Source organism: Camelus bactrianus, chromosome 20 (genome assembly GCF_048773025.1).
Source record: "Camelus bactrianus isolate YW-2024 breed Bactrian camel chromosome 20, ASM4877302v1, whole genome shotgun sequence".
Classification (NCBI taxonomy): domain Eukaryota; kingdom Metazoa; phylum Chordata; class Mammalia; order Artiodactyla; family Camelidae; genus Camelus; species Camelus bactrianus.
The window spans coordinates 1,878,756-1,902,581 of record NC_133558.1 but is presented as its reverse complement, the minus strand read 5'-3'; the positions used below and the strand labels follow the sequence as shown (position 1 = coordinate 1,902,581).

The following is a 23,826-nucleotide window of genomic DNA, read 5'->3' as shown; positions in this document are numbered from 1 at the left end:
CAAGCCTCCGATGTGTCTCTAAGCCCACTCGCCTTCTCAGACAGAGCCTTACTCTGCATACCGAGTTCTTCAAAAGGTGCCTTGTTGCTTTGATCTTCTGTCTGAAACCTTACAATTTGTTAAGAATTTTGTTTTTTCATGATATTTAAAAAAAAAAATGTCTGAGCGTCTGTTGCTCCATCACTTAATACCTTCCATTCTCTTTGTGGTAGAGCAGCTTCCAGAATAAACGGAAACAACCAGTTCCCTGGGAGGAGGCAGTAACTGCAGTTCGCAGGGACGTGAGGAAGATCTGGCAGCCTCAGGTCCCTGGCCACGGTCATCACCGGCATCCTGAGAAAGCACCTCCAACTTTCCCAGTGGAAGGACATCTGTATGGGTTTCTAGGCTGCATGCAGAGGCTCCATATCCCCGAGGTCGTGCTATCAAACAGCCAACCTTTCTACAATCTATTTCTACATTCTCTGGGATCCTTTTTTTTTTCTCTTTCCAAAATGACTCACAGAAACTGCATCTTCTTTGTTCCTCTATGTTCAAAAATATTTGTTACCTTTAAAATTAAAAGACAAGTTAACTGGGTATGCAAATATTGGGACACACGTCCCTTGAAAATTTTATAGGAATTACTTGTTCTCTCATCTTCTAGCACTGAATATTGTGCTAGAAAAGTCTGGACAACTGTGATTTTTTTCCCCTGGGTTAGAAATAGCTGGGTTCTCTGGTTGCTGTATTTTTGAGGTATTTTATTTACTCAAAGAATATTTATTGTTTGCCTGCCCTTGGTTTCAGGAAATGTGAGAGATACAAAGGCTAAAAACACATGGTTCCTGCCATCAAAGGGTCAAAAACCAGCGGGCAAGGGTTCCCTCTAGGGACAGAACTCTAACCTCACGAAGAGGTCTGGAGCGGGGTGGGCAAGAGCGGCCTCCGCAGTCCGGGGAAACCGCAAGAACTCCTGTTTGTACTTATTTCCTACAAAGCAAGGAAATGATGCTTTGAATAGCCAACGTCCCCAGTGACGCTGGCGCCTGACTGGAGGCTTGTGCCTGTGGTCCTGTGTCGTGAGTCGTTCCCTGGGAAGGAGGAACTGGCAGTGGGTTTACTGACCATGTCATCTCGATTTTGCTCCACTCATCCTCACATCTGGGCAAGTGGCTTGAAATACAACAGCAAAGAAACTGCAAAGTGAAGATGGTATTAGTGATGCAAACATGTGAAAAAACAAGGGACGGCAGAGCTGACCCTCTGCTCCTTCTATAGACCCTTGGTCAAGCCATGAGGAAATCAAGTCTGGCAAGACGCGGGCCAAAATAAAATGAAAAGTAATAGAAAAGTGTATTTGAAATACTGATTCACATCTGATATCATTCACAATATATCTCTAAGTAAAATACTAAGTATATGGAACCTTGAGATACTGGCTTATAAAAATAAATATATGCAACTTAAGGATAAATAAATATACATATATTGGGGATGTATTTTCAACTTTTTTTTTTAACTGGTACGGGTGTGCAATGAAAAAGCTTGGTGACCACTGCTTTAATATAATAAATGCAAAACCGGCACTGATTGCGTTAAGAAACCTCTGGGAGAGCAGCGTACAGACAGTTCATTGTCCCTGGCAACAGGGGGACGAATCACAGATAGCTGAGCTGCATGGTGAAGAATGCATGCAATGTCACCGGATGAAGAAGAGGAGAGAGTAAGTCCAGGTGGATGGAACAGTGTGAGTGGAGACTCAGAGGCTCAGGGAGCACATCCTAAAGACGCGATCAGCGGGCTGATCCAAGTCTGGAATGTACTGTGGGGAGGCAGAAGGGTACAGGGAACAGAAGAAGGTAGACCACCCAGGCTGGAGGGGCCTGAATTCTGTGCTAAGACTTTGGACCACAGACTGTGAATGACAGGGAGTCTTGGAGATGCTTGAAAAAGAAGAGCCATGATCCAAATTAGTACCAGGATGCCTTCAGCACCACTTCCGGTGGTAAATTGGCCAGCGGAAGGAGCAATAAATGATGAAATTGATACTGGTTTTAGAAAGCTCTATCTATCTATCTTTGAGAAACGGGGCACTATGTTAACATCAAGACCAAAAAATGCCACTAGATATATAGGAAATAGTAAGAAACTAACCCTTTTTTTTAAACTGTGGTAAAATGCACGTAAACATACAATTTGCCATCTTTTAAATATACAGTTCAGTGGCATTAAGGACATTCATACTGTTGTGCAACCATCACCACCATCCTCTCCAGAACTCTTTAACTTGCAAAACTGAAACTTTGTCCCCATTAAACACAAACTCCCCTTTCCCCCTCCCCCAGCTCCTGGCAATCACATCCTACTTTCTGTCTTTGTGAATTTGACAACTCTAGGTATCTTGCATCCATGAAATCATACGATATGTATCTTTTCACAACTGGCTTATTCCACTCAGCATAATATCATCAAGGTTTCTCCATGTTGTAGCCTGAGTCAGAATCTCCTTCCTTTGAAAGGCTGAGTGGTATCCCATTGTATGTGTCAATCACATGTGGTTTGTCTATTCCTCTGTCACCGCACACTTAGGGTGGCTTCCACTCTCCACCGCTGTGAACAGTGATGCCATGGATGTAGGTGTACAAATATCTCTTCGAGATTCTGCTTTCACTTCTTTTGGGTACATATGAGCAACAAATCTTTTCATGTTTCCTTTCTGGGGGTTATTTTCTAAGAGGTAGTGAGTTGTCCCAGAGGTTCTCATAATGCAGTATTTTCCTGAAAATGTACCATGAATTGTGGTGGCCACTGAAAACAGGCTGGACACATGAAGCCAGGAGTTCCTGCTCAGAAGCTGACTTGTTTCTGCAGTTAAGACATAGTTAATGCTGACCAGGCACCTAAATCCAAGAGGCAAAGAAAGGGTGGTACTGTATGTATTTGTGTGGCTCCATCTATCCAAACCCACATGTTTTGATTTTATTTAAGTGGCAAGCAAAGGGCTGCGGCAGACCTCGAGGAACACAACACCTTCCTGCGGGCAGCTTCTCAGAAGGGGTTGATTCATACGTTTGTTGATTTCATAGTCTGCACCTGTCAGTCTCAGTGTTCTATCATGTTCCCATTCAAGGGCATTTTCTACTTCTTGCTTCTGTTTTCCACAGTCTGGCTCTGTATCATGAAATGCCATTTACCTAGGATTCACAGAGCCAGCGTTGTCCGGCCTGCCTTCCTCCAGCCCAAGACTCTTACGAATCACTGACAGTGTGGGGGAGGGGAGGCTGCTTATAAAAGGGAACCGGTGTCCTGGAAAGCCTTAGTCCTGCTCCCTCTGCCGATTTGTATGACAAAGAAGTGGTGAAAGCTCAGCATTCTCACTCTGGACTGAGGCCATTTGAACCCAAATTTGAACGCCGGCAATGAGAAAACAGCCAGCCTTAAGGAGGAACAAAAGTAAACGTCGCCGCCCTGCCCTGCATTCACGGCCTCCGAATTTTCTCTGCTCTTTCCCGTCTTTTGTTACCTGGGCCAACTGGTCCCCACAGAGCCCCACGACTGCGGAACGACAAGGGCTCTGCGGCTCCCACTCAGGCAGCCCTTTGAGTAAAGAGCACGGGGGCAGCTCTGTCGGGGGCTGCTGGCTTCTCATGGGGGGAGGGGAGGCCTGGGAGAAAAGGGGGAACAGTGGGACATAAACAGAGGGAGTGACAAAGCTGAGAAAGCACGGGTCTCAGCGGATCCCAGGAACCCCCTCCGCCACCCACTCCCCGCAGTCACAATATAGAGCTGCGACCCCTTCCTCGCCCCAAATTTCTGGTTGTTTGACTCCTTTACATAAATGTTGGGGTTGGTAGTTTTCCAGTATTTCTAGCTGGAGAGCATTGAGAAGAGTAAAAAAGGAAATAATGATGGATTTGCAGTCTCTTTCTTTCAGTTCTTCTTCATTCATTGGCTAAGTGTCGGTTGCCTAGGAAACCGCGCGCATCTCGGCGGCAGAGTCGGCTGTCAGGCTACGGGCTGCGAGCTGTGTATTAAGTAAGTGGTGAATGCGGGCGGGCAGTGGGAAAATCTGAACGCTAGAAGCCTTGCGATTTTAATGTGTGCAAGAACATTTATCTTGCTTTGAGAAAATAATGCTTTGAAATTTCACTCCAAATCGGCTATGTAATGCCCCCTTTCTATCAGACTTCAATTAATTAGCACAGTGATTCTGTGGAATATATAAATGCAAAACCACTTGAGAATTTGCCACTGAAAATAGTCTGTAAAATGTGAGCGCAAATAGAATTTTAATAGTTAAGGGGGCATCTTACTCACCTCGGCCACACAACCAGTTATGCACAAATAAAGTTTGGATTTTACTGTACACTGCTGTTTCTACAACTGTCTCAGCAAGGAAGAATTTAGCAATGTTAGTGCCTCATTAAAATTAATAGCAAGTAAGTGATGATGAAATACATTGTTCTGACACCTTCGTGTCTGATATAAAATGACTTAAATGGAGAGAAATTGTGGGTAATAAACAGATGAGAAGAAATGCTGGAGGACCCAGCTGGGAGCGATTTTTTTTTCTGCGTTGACAGCCCCTCAACAGCCTCTTCCCTGGGAGCTACACAGAATAAGGACTGATAAGGGTGGGCAGATAAACCGAAAGACTTCAGGGAGAGGCTTGGCTGTCATCAACACTCAGCATTCCGACGCAAAGCCAGCTCGTTGTGAAAAGGAAAACACGCAGGATCATACTTTCAAACGGGGGAGGGCCGTGGGACGGCCAACGCGGGTGCCGGCTCGGAAGAGGCGGGCGGGGGACGGCACCGGCAGAACATCTCAAAGGAAAGCAGATTTTTAGCCAAAAGTGCTGAGTCCCCAAGGGCACCCAGGCTTTCGGAAGGATGAGGTCCAGCCTCGCTCTATCCTAAACATTTCCCCTAAAAGAAACCCGAAAAGAAAGGGTTCTTTTAACTACATATACTTTAACAAGCGTTTCCACCTCGGGCACTCCGCGGAGACCTGGCTGTGAAACAAGCTGAGAAATAAACCGATCGGTGAGAGTTGCGGGGCTCAGATCCGCTGGACAGCCGCGCGGCGGGCGGCCCCTGCGCCCCAGCTGGGCGCTCACCGCTCGGCGCGCCTCTGCGGCCCTGGCTTGGTTCCTCCCCAGGCCCGAGCGGAGCCGCCGCCCCAAAGTCCGCGTGCTGACACCAGCCGCAGCCCTTTTGCCCGGACGCGGCCACCTTCCCAAGGGCTGGGCGCCTAGAAGCAGGATTCCAGCCTGAGCCCTGCCTTTAACTGGCTGTGTGACCTTGGCATCGCTCGCCCTCGATGCTTCTGCGTCTGTGGGAGCTGGATTAGACACCCAGGGTCAGGTCCCGGGTCCAGGGAGCCCCACCAGCCGGGCCTGTGGGAGGACCTTCCGCCGCTCTGCCCCTCGCCCGACCCCAGCCTAACCCGGACGCCGGCAGCCGCGTCTGGGGACCTCTGCCCCGAGCTGCAGTCCGGGCGCAATGGGTGTTTGAAGGAGGCTGGGCTTTTGTTCTCTCTGTCTCTCTTTGTGCACTGGAATTGGGTTGAAAGCCCCCCTTCCATCCCCAGCGGGAAAGGGAGGCGATGACAGCTTGCTGATAGTTCTGGGAGGGTCTCACTCAACAGCTGCGGGCTCTGCTCGGCCGCGGGAACCCGGGCCATTTCGGCCCCTCTCGCCTCAGGATGAAAAGGGGTCAAGTCACGTTTCAGATGACCCGTCACGGGTCGGGTGGGGGAGGGGCGCTTCATCCATGGAATTGCGAGGAGCCAGGTTCCAGCTCCTTCTCTCTCTCTCTCTCTCACCCCCCCCCCCCCACACACACACATACACGAAAAGTAACAAAGAAATCAGCTCCTGGACTCCCTAGAAACTGTCGGTTCGATGGAGTGTGGGGCTGCGCGTCTGCGCACGCGCGCTGTGTGCACCTCAGGGTCCCGGGTGGCCGCCCCCTTGCTGTGCTGCAATGCTCTGGCGCGCCCCTCACCCGCATCAGCAGCACGAAGGTTGGGGACCTCGTGGCTGCCTCCGAGTCCGGCGCCTGATAGAAGATGAGAATGTTAGCAGTGAAGCGGGCGATGACCTCCCTCGGAATCCATCCCCTTAGTGGACAATAGACGAACCGAACCCAAAGAGGGGGGGCGCCCGGGGTGTGATTTTTAAATACTCAGTTGTGGGAGGTATCCCATGCATTTTCGAGCTCTTTGTTCTGCCGCAGCCCCGCCCCCCGAACCCCACCCTCTTTCTGTCCGCTGGACAGTCCACACTGCACCGCCAGCCACACCCACCCCATCGACTCCCAAGGAACAAAAGCCGACCCTCGGGGTGGAGGGGTACTGGGTACCAGCCGGGGACCTATGGACTCTTGGAGAGGGTCGGGAGTGACAGAGGAGACCCTGAGGTCGCCCCACCCCCGGATGCTGCAACCACAGTGAAAGGGAAAATAGGCCTTTAATAGAGACAAAAGAGAGGATGGGCGGGTGCGGGGGGGCGGGCGGAGGGCACCCTGAGGCTCTTGGGCTTTAGGTGTCCGGGGTCACGGCTCTTCAGACCCCAGCATTCTGATTACACAGGACTTCCGCCTGGGGCCTCCTGACTTCTCCGAAGGCTCTGTGTGACCGAGGTTCGGGCGCGGACATTTGTTGCCCTCTAAGGGTTGGGGGAAAGGGGCAGTGGTCTCACCAGGAAACGGGTGGCTTAGGGATCTCAGGCCCTTGGCGGAGGAGGTGCCGCAATCTGCGCCGCCAGCGAAATCCGCGCCACCCCAGCCCTACCACCTGCCAGTACCCGGAGCACAGCGCGCTCCTTTCCGGCGCACCTGACGGCCTCTCCACCTGCTGCAGTCCCCCTGCCCACACCTAACCAGCGCCAGCTCTTCCCCTACACCAGCCTGCCACACTGGTCACCCTCGCCTCGCCACCCTTCCACCCTCGGTTCCTTCACCCACCCCCAATTTTCAGTGCCCAGCTTTTCCACATCCCCCTAGTCCTAGACAATGCGCACTCCCCCACCCTGCTCCTCGCAGCCCCCACTCCTCGCCCAGTCCGCAATCTTGTGCTGATTGGCCGCGGGCCCCTGGTCCAGCCCCCTGGACGGTCCCTGGGGCTTGGAGCATTACGTCAGCGGGGCCTGGAGAGCGCTAGCTCGAAGGGGACTGGGGGGCTCGGGCTGGGGGCGCGGCCTGTGCGGGCCGCCCCGCCCTCCTCGCATAAAAGGCCGAGCCCGCTGGGCCGCCGCTCTCAGCCAGCTGGTTCCCGAGCGCTTTCCCGGTGACCCCGCAGTGGGTGTGTAAGGAGGACGGACATACTGACCAGACGCCGACCGGGACCAGAGGAAGCCAGCTAGCACCATGCGTGAGATCGTGCACATCCAGGCTGGCCAGTGCGGCAACCAGATCGGAGCCAAGGTGGGCGCGCCGCCCGGCAGGGGTCGGGGTGGGGGCGGCAACCTAGCCTAACGCCCCTCGGGGTTCCGGGCGCGATCGTGGTCCTGAGCCGGCCCCGGGCTCCAGAACGCAGACTTTCCCGGCTGCTTTGTGCCTCGGAGCCGGGCGTGGGCCCGGAGGAGACCTTCGGGGAAGGGGGAGGACCCCTGTTAACTTTCTGCCGTAACGCGTTTGGAATCCTGGTCCCTCGGCCTCCCCTTCCTCCTTGCTCTTAACTTAGTCCGGCACGCGGGCCCGGAGAGGACGCGGGTGTGTCCGCGCGGCTGTGCGCGCGGGTCTGCGGGCGGGGCTCGGACGCCGGGAGAATTGATTTTACTCGCTTGAACCCGAGTCGAGCTGCAGGGGAGGGGGCGGAACAATCGTCTTGAGGTCTCAGGACGTGCTTTGAATATAAACCCCACCTCCTAAAGCTCCTTCGGGTCCCTGTTCCCCCGCCCACCCCCTGGGCGCCGCCGGAGTTCCTGCGCGCCCGCCTCTCCCCGCTGCCCTGGTCGTCGATCCAGTTACTGGTCCCTCCCATCCCCGCCGAGACCCCCACCTCCCGCCGAGAGCAGCTGTTCTCCCGGGGAACGCCCCATTATAACTCCCTGACCCTGCAAACCGCAAGCCCTGCGTCTGTGCCGGGTCAGGCTACCCTGAAGCTCCTGCACGGTTGGTTGGGTTGTCGGAACTGAGTCGGGGGCTTTTCATTTAGAGTCGTGGCCTCTCTGAGGGGTGGGGCATGGCTAAATGCAACCTTATTCTGTGTCTCAGTTTTGGGAGGTCATCAGCGATGAACATGGGATCGACCCCACCGGCAGTTACCATGGGGACAGTGACTTGCAGCTGGAGAGGATCAACGTGTACTACAATGAAGCCACCGGTGATTGCCTTTACCCCCCACCCCGGGAGGGGGGACTGACCCCAGGAGTGTGGCCCCAGGGGAGGGTGGCCTAGCGGATTTAGGATTCCCACTCTTTCACTGCGGTTTTACAGTGGGCGCCCCTTTGAGAATCCCATGATCCGGTCTTTGGGGGCAACAGCAGTGCTTGCAAGAAGGATGCTGGTACCAGGCCCTCCTCTTCATAGCTCTCTGCCTGCAGGTCTCAGTCCAGCTCTGTCCCTGCAGGTAACAAGTATGTGCCTCGGGCCATCCTGGTGGACCTGGAACCGGGCACCATGGACTCGGTCAGGTCTGGACCCTTCGGCCAGATCTTCAGGCCTGACAACTTCGTGTTTGGTGAGTGACGGGCGCGGCAAGGGAGTCTCATTTTACGCTGGACACCTCAGGGTGGAGGAGAGTGACTGCCCTAGAGAAAGTATAGAGTTGTGTGCCGGTTTTGTCTTAATAGAAGCTAAAACAAAATGCCTTTCAGTCTCTAATAGCCAGGTTCCTAACCTTCCTTATTTATAATTATGTCCATGACCAAATATTTTAATGTCTGGTCATTTTAGTGATAACCTGAAATAATCTTATCTAAACAGTGACTCATTGAGCTATATTAAAGGGCTTAAGGTAAAAGAGAATTTAACACAATCATCAGTGACTTCTGAAGTCTCTTTCCGCCTGGCAGGCCAGAGTGGTGCCGGGAACAACTGGGCCAAGGGCCACTACACGGAGGGCGCCGAGCTGGTGGACTCGGTCCTGGACGTGGTGAGGAAGGAGTCCGAGAGCTGTGACTGTCTGCAGGGCTTCCAGCTGACCCACTCGCTGGGGGGCGGCACGGGCTCTGGGATGGGGACCCTCCTCATCAGCAAGATCCGGGAGGAGTACCCCGACCGCATCATGAACACCTTCAGCGTGATGCCCTCGCCCAAGGTGTCGGACACCGTGGTCGAGCCCTACAACGCCACCCTCTCCGTGCACCAGCTGGTGGAGAACACGGACGAGACCTACTGCATCGACAACGAGGCGCTGTACGACATCTGCTTCCGCACCCTGAAACTGACCACGCCCACCTACGGGGACCTCAACCACCTGGTGTCGGCCACCATGAGCGGCGTCACCACCTGCCTGCGCTTCCCGGGCCAGCTCAACGCCGACCTGCGCAAGCTGGCCGTGAACATGGTGCCCTTCCCGCGCCTGCATTTCTTCATGCCCGGCTTCGCGCCGCTCACCAGCCGGGGCAGCCAGCAGTACCGCGCGCTCACGGTGCCTGAGCTCACCCAGCAGATGTTCGACTCCAAGAACATGATGGCCGCCTGCGACCCGCGCCACGGCCGCTACCTGACCGTGGCCGCCATCTTCCGGGGCCGCATGTCCATGAAGGAGGTGGACGAGCAGATGCTGAACGTGCAGAACAAGAACAGCAGCTACTTCGTGGAGTGGATCCCCAACAACGTGAAGACGGCCGTGTGCGACATCCCGCCCCGCGGGCTCAAGATGTCGGCCACCTTCATCGGCAACAGCACGGCCATCCAGGAGCTGTTCAAGCGCATCTCGGAGCAGTTCACGGCCATGTTCCGGCGCAAGGCCTTCCTGCACTGGTACACGGGCGAGGGCATGGACGAGATGGAGTTCACCGAGGCCGAGAGCAACATGAACGACCTGGTGTCCGAGTACCAGCAGTACCAGGACGCCACGGCCGACGAGCAGGGCGAGTTCGAGGAGGAGGAGGGCGAGGACGAGGCCTGAGCACGCAGGTGGAGGCCGGGGAGGGAAGGCCGGGAGGAAAGCGAGGGGGAGGGGGGCTCCCACGGAGGAGAAGCATGGGCTGGGGTCTGGTTCTCTGGTGCTCTTCACTGTTGCCTGCCACTCGTTTATTTTTTCCTTTTTTTTCTTTTGTAATCTCGATGACATCCAAGTAACATTTGAGATCTTTCTGAGCTACTGTTGTAACAGCTAAAATCACATAAACGTTTGTGTCCTAATGGTCTCCTCTTTTCTGTCTCCTCCTTCTCCGATTGTCAATGTAAATGTAACTTTCAGAACACTTGGTATTGAATCCTGCCTTTGGAAAAGACAAGGGACAGGTAAAAGCGCAAATGATTTTACTCTCTAGCGTGGTAAAATTAAACCAAGCATAGTCATATCCGCCTTAGGTGGGAGAGCAATCTGAATTTTAAGTTGCCTTTAAGACAATTTTTATTAGCTGAAAGATGCCTCCTTGGAAGCGCAGACTGTGTTCTCACGGAGAAATCCTACACTACCTTTATTTCCTCTCCAAAAAAAAAGTGAACACTTTCTACATGCGCACAGCACAAAATTCTAAAGGTTGCAGAGTGGAAAGAAGTCTCTCCTCCTGTGCCCCTTGGTACAGTTTGCCCCCGAAGGGCAAGCATTCCTCTATGGTTATCTTTCTTGCACCCTTGCAGAAATATTCCATATGTCTTCAAACCTATGTAGATTTATTCCCTTTTTCCTTTCTTCACACATATTATGATACTAACACTATTCTGCTGCTTTGATTTTTCACTACCTAGTGTATCTTTAAAATACAGAGAGCTGCCTCCTTTCAGTGGATACAGAGTATCCATTATGTAGTTGTGCTGTTTTGTATCTAACCAGTCCCCTACGCAGGGACATGCAGTTGTTTGCCCTTCTAGCCTGTAGTGCCACAGTGAATAGTTTTGTGCATATATCATTCTGTAAACTTCTTTAAGCGGAATTTTCTGCCAAAGGGTATATGATACTATGACATCTTAAGTTGATGAAATCCCCTGTACTTAGGAATAGCCACAGATTTATAAAGTGTTAATACACGAGAATTCTTAAGGAACTTTTCCTCCCAGCAGCTATGTTTATACTATATTACAAGTTATTTGCACACAAGTTAACTACCTTTGAATTTATATGAAGTTATACATTCTGGATTATTGGAGAATATTACTTTAAATAGGTAAACCACAATCATTTTTGGTTTATTGCATTCTTACCATGAAGCATTGGGATTTGGGATTTGAACCCAAGCCTGCCTCTAGATTGGAACTGAGTCACTAAAGAAGCTGTGGGTTTTTAACAACTGACTTTCAGCAAAAATTATGTGCTTCTATGGGATCAATTACATTTTGTCAAAATGGACCAACGCTCTGCCTTAATCGGGGCCGCCAGTTTCACATTTTTGGAAGAGAAGCAGAGTGTCAGTAATAAACACATGTACAAAATGTACTTACAAACCCTGGTAGGAAGACAAAGACACCAAAAAACTGTAGATTTATGATTTTTCTAATTTTTAGACAAATTCAAAATGAAAGAAAATATCACCTTAAATCTGATGCTGTATTTATTTCACTCTACTTGGTTCTACTCCTACTTAAGTTTTTGTTTGTTTGTTTTTTGCTTTTAAGAAGAAGGAGGGGAAGGAGGAGGGCAAGGAACAGGAGGAAAAGGAGGAGGAAGGCGAGGCTGGATCAGGGATCTACACATTACAGTGGCTGATGTATGTCTGACGTATATTTGAAAACAGTTTCAAAGAAAAAGTGTGAGCTGTGTCACTCCAAATAGTGTGAAATAAGGTAACTCTCTCAAATGGCCCCCTAAACGGCAGTGGGCAGCAGTTCACTTTATGACTATTATCCATCATGAAAACCAGACCCAGTGATGAGGACCAGCGGCTTCTGGTTCAGTTTTCTACATTTAACAGTGAACGGCAGGTGCCTTGCCTGCTGAGCCTCTGTAAAGTTTCCAACAACCTCACTGAAGGGGAACATTGGCTTCAAGTGCCCTGGACACTTGGGTCAGCCACCAGGACCCCCTGGATCTGCCCTTAGCCATGCCTTCCCCACAGCCTGTCAGACACACGATCCGCCACTTTGGAGAAGGGAGGGCATGCCGCCAGGTGCCTCTTGGCAGACTGTCCGTGTCCTGCTTCTCTTTCCACCTTGTGAGAAAAGAGGGGACAGGAGGCACAAAGCAGGCCGGGCTGCCAGCCTGTCGGCACACTCAGGTGCACACACTGCGAGGACTCCCTTCAGCGTGATTAGAACAGAGGTGCCAGACTGACCTGGCAAACAGATGCTCTGGGCAAAGCTTGTAAAGCCCAGTTGTAAAATCTTAACTTGAAATACTTAGCAAGACAACTCAAGAGCAGGAACATGCACAGACTAACACCCGGATTAAGAGACACTTTTTGAAACTGTTTCCTTTGTTACATTTCCATTGTGTAATGGGATTTGGTGATGGTGGTGATGGTATGTTTTCAACGCCGTTTCTGCAAAGGGGTTATTCCATCCCTCCCTGATGTGCCTCCACAGGTGGTGATGCCACCTGGCGGATGTTCACTTCTGAGCAGGCACAGTGCCCAATTTATAAGACCCACTGGGGTGTGATGTAAGATTCAGAGGTTGGGGTTAGAGAGGGCAAGTTGGAGTCACCCCAAGACTCTGAGAGAATGAGAACCCCAGTGTGCTGCAAATTTACCTGCACCCCTACATCAGCCCCAGAGATGATCTAAGATGATCTCCCATTTCATCACTTAAAGTGTTAGGTTAAGAGAAACTTGAAGTAAAAGTAACCTTAAGAGATCATCTAGTTTGACTTCCTCGTGTAAGTAAGGAAACGGAGGGTTAGAGAATTTTGTCTCAGTTCACAGAACTTTCTGTACAAATCAGATTTCAGATTTTGTCTTTTCTCTGAGGCTGCACCTCTCAGGTCCCACGGTTTACAAGGCCACACGAGGATTATGAAGACGGGAAAGAAAAATGTTCCGGCTTCAAGGAACAACCCTACGGTGCCCCTCGGCCCACGGCTCAGAAGTGCCGAGGGTGTTGTCTCTGACGGGGTCACCACAGGCCACGCAGGATCACCTGGTTCTAAAACACCACATGAACATGCCCTAATGCAACTACGGTTGCAAGAAGAATATTCCATCGGGGGTAGTTATTGTGAAAATGAGTGGGAAGTTCACGAATATTCTTCGGGGGACTGCCTTTTACACAGCCCCGTTTTAGTTAAGATGCGGCCTGTGTGCTAGACAACGCTGCTTGACAGCTCGTATAATGCTGATTTCTTTCCAGTGTGTAAGGAAGTCTCCAGCCAGGTCATGCCTCTAAATGCCTTAAAGCTGGGCCATTCACCTGAAAAGACTCACTCGTGCCTTTGCTTCTTAGGGGCGTCCACCCTCCCTCACCCTCATGCTTTCCTTCAGGCGCGCTGGCCGACAGGGACCCGCAGAAGCTGATTTCCGTGCAGTCTGTTTCCTCAGACTGCTGCACAGTCACTTTTTCTTTTGCTATTAATTGAGGTATAATTCACAGGACACAAAATGTACCATTTAATAGAGTACAAGTCTGGGTTTTAGTCCATTCACAGAGATGTGCGAGTATCACCATATGTAATTCCAGAACATTTCCATCACCCATACCCATCGGCAGCCCCTCTGTCCAAACTGACGGACATGTAGCTTGTCTCCACTTTCTAACCGTTGAGAACAACACTGCTAGGAGCATGCATGTACACGTTTTTGTGTATGTTTGTTTCCATCTCCCCCGGGGTGTACACCCAGGAGTGGTCACGGGGAACAACTGTGTGTCGATGATCACCGTGACTCCCACCTGGGGGTGCACGTGCTTTCAGATTCGCCCTGAAGGATGGACCCGAGATCAGACAAGCCTTCGGGCTTCGTACGTGTACATCATCTAGGTCTCAGCACAGTAGTTTAGAAATGGAGGGACCTGGAGAGATGGGATATGACTCCATCACTTTGTAAATTAGGAAATGAAGATGCCAATTAAGCAATGTGCTCGGGTCAGTGTCCAGTTGAGGCTGATGTGCAGCCGCTAACACAGGGGTTAGAGTTCCTGTTTTCCTCTAACTTTAGTCTAGAGACACCCAGTGCAGGCTGTGTGCCCCCCCACTGTGTCCTCTCTGCTCTGCCACCGCCCCTGCTGGTGGCTTTCAACCTCGCGTTCTCCCCAGGCTGCGCGGCGACCACTGCACCTCTCGTCACAGTATCGGCTTCTGCCAGGAAGGGAGGAGAAGGAGGGAAAAGAGGCACCTTCCAGCTGGTGAAGCCACCTTAGAGATTTGTGCCAGGGGCCCCCTCAGTGGCCTCTGCTTGCACCTCGCTGGCCGTGCTTTTTTTGCAGGAGAGCAAAGTGGTCTTGACGCACACACTACCCCTCCCACCCCCACCAGCAGCCTAGAGGTCTTTCAGGAAGCAGGGGAGAGCGGACCCTGGATGGGCAACCTGAAGTTTCTTCCATAACCACAGCGGCTCAGAAGTGACACTAACCCAGGTCTCATGCTCTCTGCAGACATGAGCTCGCGAGGCGCTTCATGCTAAGCGTCCCCATTTTCTCAAGCGGGGAGCTGAAGACCGTGTCGCCACATTTCTGGATCAAAATGCTTGCTCCTCTTACTTCAAGGCCTTCCTAACTTTCAGTTAACGGACGACAACACGTACCCGTGACTTCCCGTGAAACCCCTTTCAGTGATCTCGAGTGAAGCGCTCATGTCAGCTTGCACCGATCGTGAACGTGTTTGGCCAAAGCGATGGGACTCTTTTCATGAGTATGTTCACTGTGACTCGCACACCTAGTCACTGAGGAGAAAGCACCAAGACTACTTTGGTGAGCTGGGTGGGAGGAAAGGGCACGGGTGCGCACTGGGCGTGAGCAGCTGCGGGGTCGCCTGGTCACGGGGGCCACGTGCCCAGGACGACAAGGGTAGACGTCAGGGAACAATGCAAGTCAACAGGCTGGAGGGCCAGCCGTGCAGGGAGTCTGTGGGTGACCCACCTCCAGAAGCAGCTGGGCCCCTGGGAGGACAGCTGAGAGGGACCAGCCTTTGGAGGCTAAGACAGGAAGAATTAAGCACTGAGTAGGTCAGATCACTCAAAGATAAAGCTCTGACTATTCACAACAGCCAAGACATGGAAGCAACTTAAATGTCCATCAACAGAAGACTGGATAAAGATGTAGTGTATACACACACACACACACACACACACACACACACACACAGGAATACTACTCAGCCATAAAAAAGAATAAAATAATGCTATTTGCAGCAACATGGATGAACCTGGAGATTGTCATACTAGGTGAAGTAAGTCAGAGAAAGAAAAATACCATACGCTATCACTTATATGTGGAATCTAAAAAAATGGCACAAATGTACTTATCTACAAAACAGAAACAGAATCACAGACACAGAAAACAAACTTTTGGCTACCAAAGGGGAAAGAGTGGAGGAGGGATAAACTCGGAGTTCTGGATTTGCAGTTCTATATAGATAACTGGGAGTTTTCTATAGATAACTACCATATATAAAATAGATAAATAACAAGGATCTACCGTAGAGCACAGGGAACTATATTCAATACCTTGTAATGGCTTATAGTGAAAATATGAAAAGGAATATATATATATATATATATACACATATATATGTATATATATAACTGAATCACTTTGATGTACACCAGAAATTCACACAACATTGTAGACTGACTCTGCTTCAATTAAAAAAAAAAAAAAACGACAAGGCTCTGAAGAGCAAACGGTAGCTCAGTGAGCCAAAATCTAGAGAAGCAACTGTCCAGCCTCTGCTTTCTGTTAGCCCTCTGGGTGGACAGGCGTGGTTTGAGGGTCTTGTTTACAGGAAAGGGGCGGGACCAACGTGTGCCAAGTGCCAGGAATGTTCCTGCAGAGACGCCAGTGCAGAGGGGAGAGATCTCAATTCTGCCATTTGTTAACTTTGGGATCTTTAACAAGTCACTTCACCTCTCTAAACTCCTTGATAAAATCATGTTCTTAATATCCACTTGCACAGAGGATTCAACGGCGCTGAGGCACGGGCAGTGATGAGAGAGTGACGATAGCCAGTATGTACTGAAGAGGTGGTGCTGGCTACACGCTGGTCTCACTTCATCCTCTCCGGGATACTGTCTCATTTAGGTGCTTTTGATTGTGTCCAAAATCAATTCAATACCTCCTTTCAAAAGGGGTTAAGGTTGGGAAAATATCACTCTCATAATTTAGGAGTCCGGGGACAGACCTTTCCGGCTCCATCATGGTTGCCTCTGGAGCCGCTGAACACATCAGGATGGTGTCCGGGTTCCACCTTGGCTTCCTGGGGTGGCAGTGTCTCCCCCACCCCACCCCGGTGGTAACTTTAGGTCCTTTCCACTCTGCACCTAGAGACCCAGAGACAGAGAAAAGAGGAACCCAGACTGGCCAGACAGGGGTCACAGGCCCATCCCTGGATCAGTCACGTGGTCAGAGAAAAGGGAGGCTGGCTGACCAGCCTGGATCACTGCCCTCCTATGAGGTGGACGAGGAAGGACCACGTGACTGGCCCTTTGGTCTCATCCTTTGGGGAACTGACCACTCCCGAAAGAACTGGGGTTAAGTAACTTGCCCCCAAATCTTCCAGCTCTAAGTGCGGGACCTGCATAAAAACCTTGGGGTTTTCTGACTCCAAAGTGCATGATGTTTGTGATATAACACCAAAAAAAAAGTGAGTGTGGTCCATTTAAAAAGGGATGCTCTCGGGCAGCACTGAGGGTGAGGGCCCCATTCGGAGAGAAGCCAGCCTCCAGACGCTCCCCCTGCCTTCAGGCGCGCGTCTCCATCCGAGGCCCTTCGCCGCTGTCTGCGAACCCCCTTCCCTCTCTGTCTCTTCTCACTTTCTCTAAGACTCCTCCAACTAACAGTGCTGTGTTTCCCCACCTCCCGCCTCCACCGTCGCACATGCCTTCATTCTCCCCAGAATATCCTCACTCACTCCTCTTCCCCATGCGCTCTCCCGCTCGCGTCGCGTCTAGGGGCCGCGCCCCCTAAGAAAGCTCCCTTTACTCTGACCCGCTAAGGGGCACGTTCTTTGCCTTCTGTCATCGGAAGAGCGCACTCCTAGGAAGCAGGCGGCCTCGGTGTGGGTCCGCCCTTTTCACTTCGCTTTTCCTGTGGGTTATGAGTGTTTTATTCCACTTTTGTCTCCACTGTTGACTGACGTGTGTTTGTGCTTTCAGTGGTTGCTCTAGGATTTATAACATCAATCTTTAATTTACCTCCATCTACCTTCAAATAAACCTTTTTTGCCTTGTGCGTAGGGTGAGATCCCCACAACAGTGTGGTTCTTGCCTCCTACGCTTTTGTAGCCACACAGTTTATTTTCACATATTTTTATTGCATTGGCTTTAAACAGTTATAGTTTTACTTAAGAGATTAAATACTGAGAAAAATCTATTTATCTACATAGCTACCAATCTAGGCCTCTTCTTCTGTTTGGGTGAGTTACACTTCCTTCTGCCTGAGAAACTTCCTTTAACATTTCTTGTAGCACAGATCTGTTGGCCACAAATCTCTCAGCTTTTATTTGGCTGGAAAAGTCTTCATTTTGCCTCCATCTTGAAAGGGATTTTCACTGGATATAGAACTTCAGGTGGACAACTTGTTGACTGTCAGCACTTTAAAGACATTACTCCATTGTCTCCTGATCTGTGCTGTTTAAGACGAGATGTTATCAATAATTATCAACTTTGCTTCCCTGCATGTGATGGTTTCTTTTCCTGTCTGGCTACTTTTAAGTCAATATCCTTAAGATGATCGCTATTTTCCAGCAGTTTTAATATGATGTGCCTTGGGGTGGTTTTCTCTGTTTTATTCTACCTAGGATCCCTTGAGCTCCCTGAATCTGCAAGCTTATAGTTTCCATTGAATTCATAAAAATTTCCACCATAATTTCTTCAAATATTTTTCTATCCCCCTACTTTGTTTGGGATTCCAATTACATGCATTTTAGACTTCTTGACATCATCTCACAGTTTAGTGAAAATCTGCTCATTTTTTGTTCATTCTTTTTCTCTGTGCTTCGAGTTTTGGCTGCTGTTCCTTCCATTCACTGGTCTCTGCAGTGTCTAAACTGCTGTTAGTCTCATACAAGTATTTTTCATCTCATATTTTTAATTTATAAAAAATAAATTTATTTAATTTAAATTAATAGGTTTTTAATTTCTAGAGGTTCTATTTGTGTCTTCTAAAGTGTTTCCATTCCTCTCCTCTTCATGTCCATGCTTTCCTCTACTTCCTTGAATACATGGAGCATGCAATAGACCAGCTGCTTTATGGTCCTTGTCTGCTCATTTCGTCATCTTTGTCATTTCTAAGTCTGTTTCTTTAATTGGTCTTCCTCATGGTTATGGGCCATATTTCCCTGCTTCTTCATATCTTCTGATTGGATGACAAACACTGTGAGTTTTATGTTGTTGAGTGCTGGATTTTGTTATAGTCCTTTAAATGTGGCGGGACTTTGTTCTGACACACAATTACTTTACTCGGAATCGGATGGATCCTTTTGAAACATGCTTCTGAGCTTTACTAGGTAAGTCCAAAGTAGTCTTTGATCCAGGGATAATTTCAGCCCACGATTACGGCCATGCTCCTGCATTATGAGGTGTTTCCATTCTAGCCAACAGGAACACAAATTACTCCCAGCTCTGTGTGAGCTCTTGACGTGTTTGGTCAACTGCTTTCCAGTTGTTCTTTTTCCCCCATTCTTGTAAAGCAGTAGTTTCTGGTCTTGCTTGTGCTCCTTAGTTCTCAGCCAAAGACTCGCGAGGACCTGTCTGCAGGTGTCCAGAGCTCACTCTGTGAGGTTCCTTCCACTTCTGCGTCTGCCCTGTGCTTCTGCCTGATGTGGGCCCTCAGAGTTCTGATGTCTCGCTCCTCAACTCAGTGGGATCACCGAACACCGTTTGGGTTCCATGCCTGCCCTGCAGTCTGGAAACTGCCCTAGAAGGTCAGTTGGGACAATCATATGCTAGCTTCATTTCCCTTTCCTCAGCAGTCAGTCATTCTTTGCCTGGTGTCCAACATCTTGAGAACCATTATTTCACACATTTCCCCCAGTTCTGTAGTTGTTTCAGTCGGGAGGGTAAATCCAGCCCCTGTTGTTCCATCTTGGCTGAAAGTATAACTCCTCTCTTCATTTCTTTTTGATTAAAATATAGGTTTTTTTCCCCTTCCATCTACTAATTCTCTTATGGTAGTATCTGTCCTATGTATTTGCTCCTGTATTGCTTTTAGTTTGAACTTCATTTATGATTTTTTTCTTTATTTTTACTTTTTTTCTCAGTTCTTTCACCTATTTACAAATATTTCTTTTCCCAAGAATTTCATTTCAGAGTTTTCTCATTTTAATTTTTTTCCTCCCAAATCTGTTTTCCTTTGCTTGATTTTTTTTTCTTTTTTTTAGATATTTTGAGATTGTAGGTGACACTTTTCATCCGTTTGGAATTATTGTCTCTCTGGCGCACTCTCACCACCTGTAGAGACATTATTCTGCTTCTAATTCTTCCTGCTTTTATTAATAATTTTGTATGGGATTTGATCATTGTCTTTTTCTGTTGCCCTTTTTAAAGTGAAACTGGGGAAAAAAAAAAAAAAGCGAAATGGGTTTTCCTCTGGTTTCAGGAGTAAAAGCCAGGCCAGGCCAGTTTAAGAGCTAAGTGGCTCTACAGCTCCCCCTTTGGTTGTTTTCAGAAAGTGATTTATTTTTCTTAGATAACTTTCTGAGATCTTCAGTGCTGCCTCCCTCATTTTTACCTGGATCTTCTCTTTCCTTCGCTGCTATGAATCCCATCTTCTGTATTACGGACTCTGCTTCCAGTGGCTTTTCTTCCTGTAAGGCTTGTTCCAAAAGGGAATTTTGATTTTTTTAGTTTGCGAGTTCACAGGGTTAGTTTCTTGGTCTGTTTTTCAGCTGGGGAGGTGAGGGGACGATGATGAGGGAGACTCACAGCCACGGTCCCACCGCCACTGTCTTCCAAGGAGCCTAGAATCCAGGAATCTCCAAAGTTGCGTAGTTTCAGTCGTCGTGCTTCTATTTCATCTTCTGTTTATTTCAACAACTACTACTGGGCACCTGCTATGTGCCCGACACTGTGCTAAGAAGACAAATATGAATAAACGTACTCCAGCCTTCAAGGAGTTTCCAAGCTGGTGGGAGCAGGCAAGTAGAAGCACAACTAAGCATGACCAGGCTGCAGGAGATGCTGTGAGGTTGCCATGGAAACCATAGAGGACATGACTTACGCTCATTGGTTTGAAATCAGGCCAATTTCCACAGAAAAGCAACATTTACATCCCCCCACCAAACCGGAAGGTCTGCTGTGACTCACATATTGATGAAAACCAGGGTTCTCTTAGGAGGGTGACAGGCTCATTTAAACAACAGTTCTTGAAACAGCCAAGCTACATTATTACAGAAAGTGCAGCTGCAGCATTCATGCTGGCTCCTTCACAGAGCTGCCTGCTTCTCACCGTAACCGTCAGTCTGGCCTCCTTTGTCTTTGCTTTGCCTTCCTCCTCCCCCAGCAATCCGGACAGGTCTTGGGGAGGGAGGCAGGATGGTGCAGATTTCTCTCCAAGGGAGACACCCCAGATTGTATCTTTCTGTTCTTCTGCTGAAAAGTCCACTTATATTCTTGACCCATGACGGTCATCCCCCGCCCTGCACCCCCAGCACCTGGGGAGGCTCCCAGGCTGGCTCCACAGCCGGCGTTTCTCATAATCACACCCCTTTGCTTGGATATTCTCATAAAAAGCCAGCGGGCTGATGTGTGTGCTGGCACAGGAAGCGGGCAGGCTGCCATCCACCCAGCTTTCACCCAGAGCATCTCTGTGGGCAGACCCTTCATTATCCAGCACCAATGCGTGTATCCTGCTTCTGTTCATATAGTGAATTGTGGGGTGTTTTTTGTTTTAGCGTTGAATCCAGTGTTCAATTACGCAAAAGGTCAACTGGAGATTTTAAAGAGACTTAGAAGATGTGGTTATCTTTGAGAACTGGCGGTGTTTCCTCAGTCCACGCTGCAATGGCTTCCTACAGGCCCAGAAGCTCAGGAGTCACCCCTGAATCCAGGAGGCGGGAGGAAGATGGGGTGAGCTGAGGCCTTATCCCATGTCAGTCCAGCCATGTCTGTCCAGGGTGGGGGCGGGGGGGGGGAGGGAATGCCTGCTGAGGGTGAACACAGCCAGAGATGCTGACTAACAGGACAAGAAGGAGGAGGACCAGAGTCCAGGAGAGAAGGGATCAGTGGCCCTCAGCTGACCCCACCCCGCCCTCTGGGTGCCTGGTCACCTCTACACGAGAGAGGGCACCCCCTGACGCACACCCAGGCCTCAAGGCAAGTCCCTGCTGGGTCAGCACCACTCCTGGCTGCTAGGGCTCCACTGACACCCCACCTCCTCAGCCAGGCGAGGGAATCCCTTTCGCAAGAAAAGTTTCATAAGACGAGGTTAGAAACTTCCTTGAGGAAACTAGGAATTCTAGGGCTTGGAAGCAAAGGACTTCCAAGTTCCAGGGTTCTTGTCCTAACTCAGCTGTCTCCCAGACAGCCTCCCCTCCCGTCTGCTCCTCCTGACTTGGACTCTGTCTGAGCTCGCCGCCCACTGGGAAACTCAGTCACTCAGACCACAGCAGGCCTGGGACAGAGCCCCCAGTCCTCTGGGCACCAGCTCCTCTCTCTCTCACCCCCAGGCATGGCCCGGCCATTCCGTTTTGTGCCCTCAGTGACCCTTGGACAACTGAGGTGAAGCCACCCTCCCTTGGGACTTCTTGGATAAAGCCTTTAGCTACCTCTCTCCTGGAGGTCTCAGGCCCTGGCCCACTCCCCCGCCACCTCTGCCCACTTCTTCAGTCCTGTCCAGCCTTCCTCACTCACAGCTGACTGCCCACGGTAGTTGCATCCTTCAGGGAGGTCCTTCTGCATGTCCCAGTGGCTCAGGCCAGACTCCAGGCCTGGTCCTCCTGCAGCCGTGGGGACTCCGTGGGGCCCTTGGGTTCCTGAGAACAGTCTACCCACAGCAGCATGAACCACCAGGTTCTTTCCACATCTTAGCTTTCTTCACCCGTTTTCAGACCACTCACTACGTCTCTGGCTCCTCCTGAGTGGTTCCTCCAGCCTTTAGCTCATACATCCAGCAGTAAGTGACAAGAGCTCTTTGGCAAAGTTTTTGACGAGTCTCGGGCAGCCCTGCCACTAGGGCCCAGATGCAGGCAGGCATCACTCCACTTACAAGCCCCGGGAATCGGGCAAGTACCTAATGCCTCTGGGCTTCCGTTTCTGCACCCGTGAAATAGGAACGGTCGTCATGACTGCTCCAAAGGTCAAGTTCAAATGCAGAACCTAGAACAGCGCCTGGGACTTGGCAGCGCCCGATATGCTCACCAGTAGCCGTGGTGGTTGATTACACCCAAGGCGGTGAGGACGGTCGCCTCCTGAACAGAGTGCCTCTCGCCCTGTCTCCTCAGGATGCACTCAGGTTGTGAGCAGGAGATGGTGACACCACACAGGAACCGAGGAGGGGGCTCTGGGCACCCCCGAGCTGTAAGGCTGCACCATAAGCAATTGCTGGAGCATGGGGAGGGAGAAAACTCTACATTTCTGTTCCTGTGCCCCCACGTTTGTCCTTGAGCAGGAGGAGCTGGGGACAGTGGGACTTCAGGTCCCCTGGCTCCCCCGCCAGGTTCTCCGGACGATTCAGCACAGTGGGGAGAGCTTCTGCATCTCCGTGGTCCCTCAAACTCTGAACTGCCTGCTCCACTGGGCATCTCCATAAAATGCAGATTCTGATTCAGTCCGTCTAGGGTGGGGCCAGGAATCCTACATTGCTTTCTTTCTTTTTTTTTAATGTTTTTTTTTTAAATGGAAGTACTGAGGATTGAACCCAGGACTTTGTGCACACACTCTGTCACTGAGCTATACCCACCACCTCGCCTAACTACTTAAAATTTTTTAATTTTTTAAATTAAAATTAAAAAATTTTTAGTATAATTTTAATTTTTAAAATGAAAAAATTTTAATTATTTATTTTTAAATCCTACATTTCTTTCTGTCTTTTTTTTTAAATGTTTGCTTTTTATTTCTAACTGCTTTCTTTTTTAATGGAGGTAGTGGGGATTGAATTCAGGACCTCATGCATGCTAAGCATGCAACCTACCATCGAGCAATACCTACCACCTCTTCTAACCACTTAAAAAATTTTTTTAATTTACATTTTATTATTGAAAAAATTTTAATTTAAATTAAAAATGTTTTATTTTATTTTAATTTTTAATTTTTTAAATTAAAAATTTTTAATTATTTTTAAATCCTACATTTCTTTTTTTTTCTTTTTTCTTTTAATTTTATTTTTTATTGAAATATAATTGGTTTACAATGGTAGTTTCAGGTGTACAGCAAAGCAATTCAGTCATACATGAATATATATATTTTTTCAGATTCTTTTCCATTATACATTATTACAACAAATTGAATATGGTTCCCTGTGTTCTTAAATCCTACATTTCTAACCAGCGCCCAGTGATGCTGCCGCCCCACTGTCCTGGGGGGCGGGGTCCAAGGGTGACGTCGGTGGGGTGTGAGAGTTCTAGCTCCCGAGATCCCAGGATGAATCTGCCCCTTGCAACATGAGCATATTAAAAACAAAACAGAGCCCTCGGCAGCAGAGCCTG

At 49.6% G+C, this 23,826-nt stretch overlaps 2 protein-coding genes across 2 annotated transcripts in view; one reads left to right on the top strand and one right to left on the bottom strand.

The window, feature by feature from the left end:
- PSMG4 (proteasome assembly chaperone 4) overlaps positions 1-23,826 on the bottom strand; it is a 56,091-nt gene that overhangs the window by 20,879 nt on the left and 11,386 nt on the right. The window lies entirely within an intron of this gene.
- LOC141574180 (tubulin beta-2B chain) lies at positions 7,231-11,637 on the top strand. The gene is made up of 4 exons (XM_074347997.1): positions 7,231-7,409; positions 8,202-8,310; positions 8,557-8,667; positions 9,002-11,637. The coding sequence occupies exons 1-4, from the start codon at positions 7,353-7,355 to the stop codon at positions 10,060-10,062; spliced, it is 1,338 nt and encodes a 445-aa protein (XP_074204098.1). The 5' UTR covers positions 7,231-7,352; the 3' UTR covers positions 10,063-11,637.